Source organism: Ipomoea nil, unplaced genomic scaffold (assembly GCF_001879475.1).
Source record: "Ipomoea nil cultivar Tokyo-kokei standard unplaced genomic scaffold, Asagao_1.1 scaffold1720, whole genome shotgun sequence".
Lineage (NCBI taxonomy): Eukaryota > Viridiplantae > Streptophyta > Magnoliopsida > Solanales > Convolvulaceae > Ipomoea > Ipomoea nil.
In genome coordinates, this window is record NW_017618148.1 from 989,703 (window position 1) to 994,560 (window position 4,858).

Sequence of the window (4,858 nt, forward strand, 5' to 3'; positions counted from 1 at the left end):
CTCAGTCCAAAGAAATATGGCCCATTTGAGATTCTACGAAAGATCAATGACAATGCCTATGTCGTGAACATACCAGATGACTGGAAGATTTCGAAAACCTTCAATGTTGCGGATATCTTCAAGTTTTATCCTGGCCAAGAGTTGTATCCAAATGAAGCTAACTCGAGGACGAGTTTTTCACAGGTAGGGGAGTATGATGGCGTTCACACCAGCAACACAACACAAGGAACCTGAGTAATATCTGTTTGGAGGCTCAAGAATCTTTTCCCTAGATTATATTAAATGCATTTTCATTTTCCATGTGTCTTTTACAATTCCTAGAATTTGAATGTTACGTTGCTTTGTTTTATACCTAATATTTTGTAACCAGAAGGGGGACTTGAAAATTATTATGAATGTACTTCCTGTTTTGTTCTAATGAATCATTAGAATTCTTTGTTCAGCTACTGCGTTCTGCATCAGCATTGCATGCAAATTTTGTTTATTTGCATTATATTGGATTGTGTTCAATTTTCTGGATAAATGACTTAATTGAAAAGAGCATTGGGTGAAACACAACCTACAATAGGAATTGATGTATACGAAAAAAAATATTTTTAAAAATATTTGATTGTCCCGAATACATTTTCTTTTTAACATACATAATTCAAAACTAACAATCGTAGTAATATAATATAAATAATTTACATGCATATTTTGTAATTTTGTGTATCATGTATATTTTCATGTTGCACTGGTGCTGGTCTGTGGAATTGATGAAAGTATTTTTCATGTTTCGTAATAGTGTGGATCGAATAATATTGATATTTGGTTATGTAAATAAAAGTTTTAAAATTACAAAAAAAAAAAACTTGGCGCTGCCGTTGGTTCCATGGAAGTAAAACAGGATACAAGTGTCTGCTTTCAATTTTGAGTTCCTCAAGTTGAGGTAAATACCACAAATTATCCAAACAATTCGGCTCTCCAAATTCCTCCATGAAAATTCCCATCACTATTTTTTAAAACCACAAGAGTTTGTAAATTCCAATCCTTTAACAATGGTAAACTGTTAAGAGACATGGATGGGCACAGAGCTAGGTATCTCAAAAGAATTAGATCCGCAACATATGAAGGTACATTAATGAAGTTGAGAGAACCTAAATGTACTACTCTCAATCTCTTGAAATGAGAGGTTGCAGGAAGTTGATAAACTTTTGGAGTCATATGATCATCATCATCATGAAAGCAAAAGAGGGAACCAAACCTGTTGATGGCAGTGTGCACATCAAGATTAGGATTCATTGATTCTAAACATAACCAACGTTGGACGTGGTGAACACTTCCAGCTAATAATCTAGATATTGCTTGCCACTTAATAATGATTGAAATATAAAGTAGGAAAGAATTGAAATTGAAAAAAAATGTATGGTACTATTGACAAATAGTAGCATAACAAATTTCACCTTATCAGTTGTGGGTTACCTGATCTGGTGCATCCATATCTATACATAAGTCCACACTGACAGATCTAAGTTGTTTATTTACAAATTAAATAAAGTCTAATACTTCTTCTTGGAGACGTGCTTACGCAGAAGCTTTAACGTCATCACAAATTGGAGGGACGTTTTTGCCAGAGAGTGTTGGCTTCACGTTGCAACATTCCGATATGGCGCTGCCATTGGTTCCATGGTATTCCAAGTTCACCCCGGACATCTCTACTTTTTCACACGGTACTCCAGGGCTGCATAGTAACTTCACTGCCACCTTCGTCGCCGACGTCCCCTTTATGTCCTTGAAGCTAACGTCACTGATCTTTACTTTCGACGGGACGCCAGCCTTGCATTGATTCCAGGGGCAGTATTGCTGATCGATCAAAATTGGGGTGCTCACATTGACCATCTTCAAATCTTCGAAGTGCATGCCAGTGGCAACGCCCTCTGGAGATGCCGGCCACGTCTTGATCCTAACTCCGAACATAGTATTGGTGAGTTTGCAGTTTTTGATGCACACGTCCTCCACCGGTTGTTCGTTAGGGTATCTTCCTAAACTTCCGATAGCGATTCCGTGGCCAGGGCCGCACTTCACATTTTCGATGGTCACCTTCTTGGCGCCATCCCCGAAGGAGATACAGTCATCGCCGGTCTTAATTTCGGCATCGTCCACCGTAACCCCTTCGGAACGCCCGATGTGGATTCCGTCGGTGTTTGCGCTGTCCGCCGGCGCACGGATTTTGATTTTATTCAACGTCAGGTTCTTGCATTGTATCACATTCATGTGGAAAAACTTGCTGTCCACAGACTTTATTCCTTTCACCACCGAGTTCGTCAACGTACCCAAGTTCATGTTCTATTTAAAAATAATAAGTAAAAAAGCAAAGAAAATAATAATAAAATCATATCCAAGATGAGATCGAGTACTTACAATGGGGAGGTTTTTACAAAGGGGAGCATTCATATTCTCCTTACACTTGTTTATCTTCCAGGCGGCGGAACCTTGGCCGTTATAAGTACCGCCGGAGAGCGTAAAGTCTTTAATCATGCTGAACAAAATCCATCCATCTTTTGTTTTGAACTGACTGAGATCGGTTGGCGCGATAAATTTGGCACCTTCCGCCGCATCAAATGTTACGGCACTCTTACAAGGACCTAGAAACCCAATCTGACCCAACATATACTTGCCTTCCGGAACCTTGAGCGTGCTCGGCTCTGTCGCTTTGCATACCTCATCCCAAGCTTTCTTAAAAGCCTACTCAAATAAACCACAAAACACAATCAAACTATATATTTATATATAGAGAGAGAGAAAGAGACAATACTATTGCATGTATGTTTGTACCGCAGTATCATCGCAATCCCCATCACCTTTTGCACCAGATGTTTTAACGTTAACTTCAACGCCCTGTACTGTTGCTACAAGATATGCCACATAGAAAAAAATCAATGCAGCTTGAATCGCATTGGAACCCATCTCTTTTTTTTTTTTTTTTTTTTTGTGTGTGTGTGTTTATTTTATGTTATTTTATTTTCCTTTATTCTTGTTGAGATACAGACGGATTGTTGATGGGTAATTGAAATGATCGGGAGTGTGTATTTATAAGGTGAGAAGAGAAGTTTGCTACCACGAATATGGAACATAATTCTAGGAAAATTTTGTTGGGTGTGTTACAAGTGTTTGGTTCAACCGGATTCTTAATTAATTTGTCTCATTACTAATTTTTAATTCTCAAAGCCTAATTGTGTGGAACTGACCATTGATGTAAATATTATGACAGACTTATTCCATGTATTTTTTATTATTTCTTTTTAAACTTGAGTAACATATGCATACAGGGTAGATCCCAAAAAAAAAATCAATGAGGGTAAATATTAAAACCAAAACAAAAAGTTTCAAATTTGGTATAAATTACTGGATTAGATAACATATTGGATTTTAATTTGTTTCTATTTTTATCTTTAGTTATCGGCGGAGACTGTGAGATTAGGAGAGGGGTGTAAACGAGCTGAAGCGAGCTCGAGCTCGATCGAGCTAGAAAATTGATGCTCAAGCTCGGTCGGTTATGAAACAAGTCGACTCAAATTTGGTTTGAGCTCGATATATATATATATATATATATATATATATATATATATATATATATATATATATATATATATATATATATATATATAGGGATGCACTCAGGTGCGAATAAGTGCCCAGGAAGGAAATGCGAACGAATCAGCGCGCGACACGTGTCCAGATCTAATAACTTAAAAAAACGCGGTGGCATTTTCGTAAATAATCGAACATCGAAGTGCAAGTAAAATCACTTACAAGATGAGTTTGACGAAGAGGGAGTCACTAATGAAGACGAAGTAGAGGTTGCCGAAGAAGTCGGAGAACACTTAAATTGTGTTGTACAGAGGCTTCTGTGCACTACTGAAAGAAATAATCCTGCCCAAAGAAACAACATCTTTCGAGCTCATTGCAGTGTACTGGGAAAAGTTTGTAAACTTATTATTGACAATGGCAGTTGTGACAACATTGTATCCAAGGCACTTGTGCAACGTTTAGGACTGCCAACTAAGCCTCACCTGAAGCCTTACAAATTGGGTTGGATAAAAGAAGGGCCATCTGTTATGGTGATGGAGGTTTGCCGTGTGCCGGTTTCTATTGGGAAGAGCTACCAAGACACTGTGACTTGCGAAGTCATTGACATGGATGCATGTCATATTCTTTTAGGAAGACCATGGCAGTTTGATGTAGATGCTATTTACCATGGGCGGCAGAACACTTATGAATTTTTGTGGAAAAGTAAAAAGATATTAATCCCTCCTATTTCTTGGAATGTTGCAGACCAAAGAAAAACATGTGCTGTCACTGCAAATTGGAAGGAATTTATTGCAGAAGCTAAAGACTTCAAAACTATCCTGCTAGTGGTGGGTAAGGAAATAGACTCTCAATATTTTGTTCCTGATGAGCTGAGATCTTTGCTAAAGGAATTTTCAGATGTTGCACCAGAAGAACTTCCTGATGGATTGCCACCTTTAAGGGACATTCAACACCAAATAGATTTGATACCCGGAGCAAGTCTACCTAATCTCCCACATTACCGCATGAATCCCGTGGAGAATGAGGCTGTAAATAATATAGTTGTTGAACTCTTACGGAAGGGATTTATTCAAGAAAGTAAGAGTCCATGTGCTGTGCCGGCATTACTCGCTCCAAAAAAGGATGGCAGTTTTAGAATGTGCGTTGATAGCCGGGCTATTAACAAGATCACCGTCAGGTATCGTTTCCCAATTCCGCGATTGGATGACATGCTAGACCAACTCCATGGTGCTACTGTTTTCTCAAAAATTGACCTTAGAAGTGGATATCACCAGGTGCGTATTAAACC

At 38.3% G+C, this 4,858-nt stretch overlaps 1 protein-coding gene across 1 annotated transcript; it reads right to left on the bottom strand.

Annotated features, from left to right (window-relative positions):
* Nucleotides 1–1,424: 1,424 nt before the first annotated feature.
* LOC109191759 (exopolygalacturonase-like) lies at nucleotides 1,425–2,981 on the bottom strand. The gene is made up of 3 exons (XM_019342410.1): nucleotides 2,815–2,981; nucleotides 2,401–2,724; nucleotides 1,425–2,325 (listed from the first exon to the last, which is right to left on the bottom strand). The coding sequence occupies exons 1-3, from the start codon at nucleotides 2,944–2,946 to the stop codon at nucleotides 1,564–1,566; spliced, it is 1,218 nt and encodes a 405-aa protein (XP_019197955.1). The 5' UTR covers nucleotides 2,947–2,981; the 3' UTR covers nucleotides 1,425–1,563.
* Nucleotides 2,982–4,858: the final 1,877 nt, after the last annotated feature.

What these genes read in the sequence shown, in the direction of transcription:
- LOC109191759 (XM_019342410.1), bottom strand. Translation starts at nt 2,946, where the DNA reads ATGGGTTCCAATGCGATTCAAGCTGCATTGATTTTTTTCTATGTGGCA. An exon ending in GGGATTGCGATGATACTGCG is followed by an intron (nt 2,725 to 2,814) that starts GTACAAACATAC and finishes TTATTTGAGTAG; the next exon opens with GCTTTTAAGAAAGCTTGGGA. An exon ending in TTTGTAAAAACCTCCCCATT is followed by an intron (nt 2,326 to 2,400) that starts GTAAGTACTCGA and finishes ATTTTTAAATAG; the next exon opens with AACATGAACTTGGGTACGTT.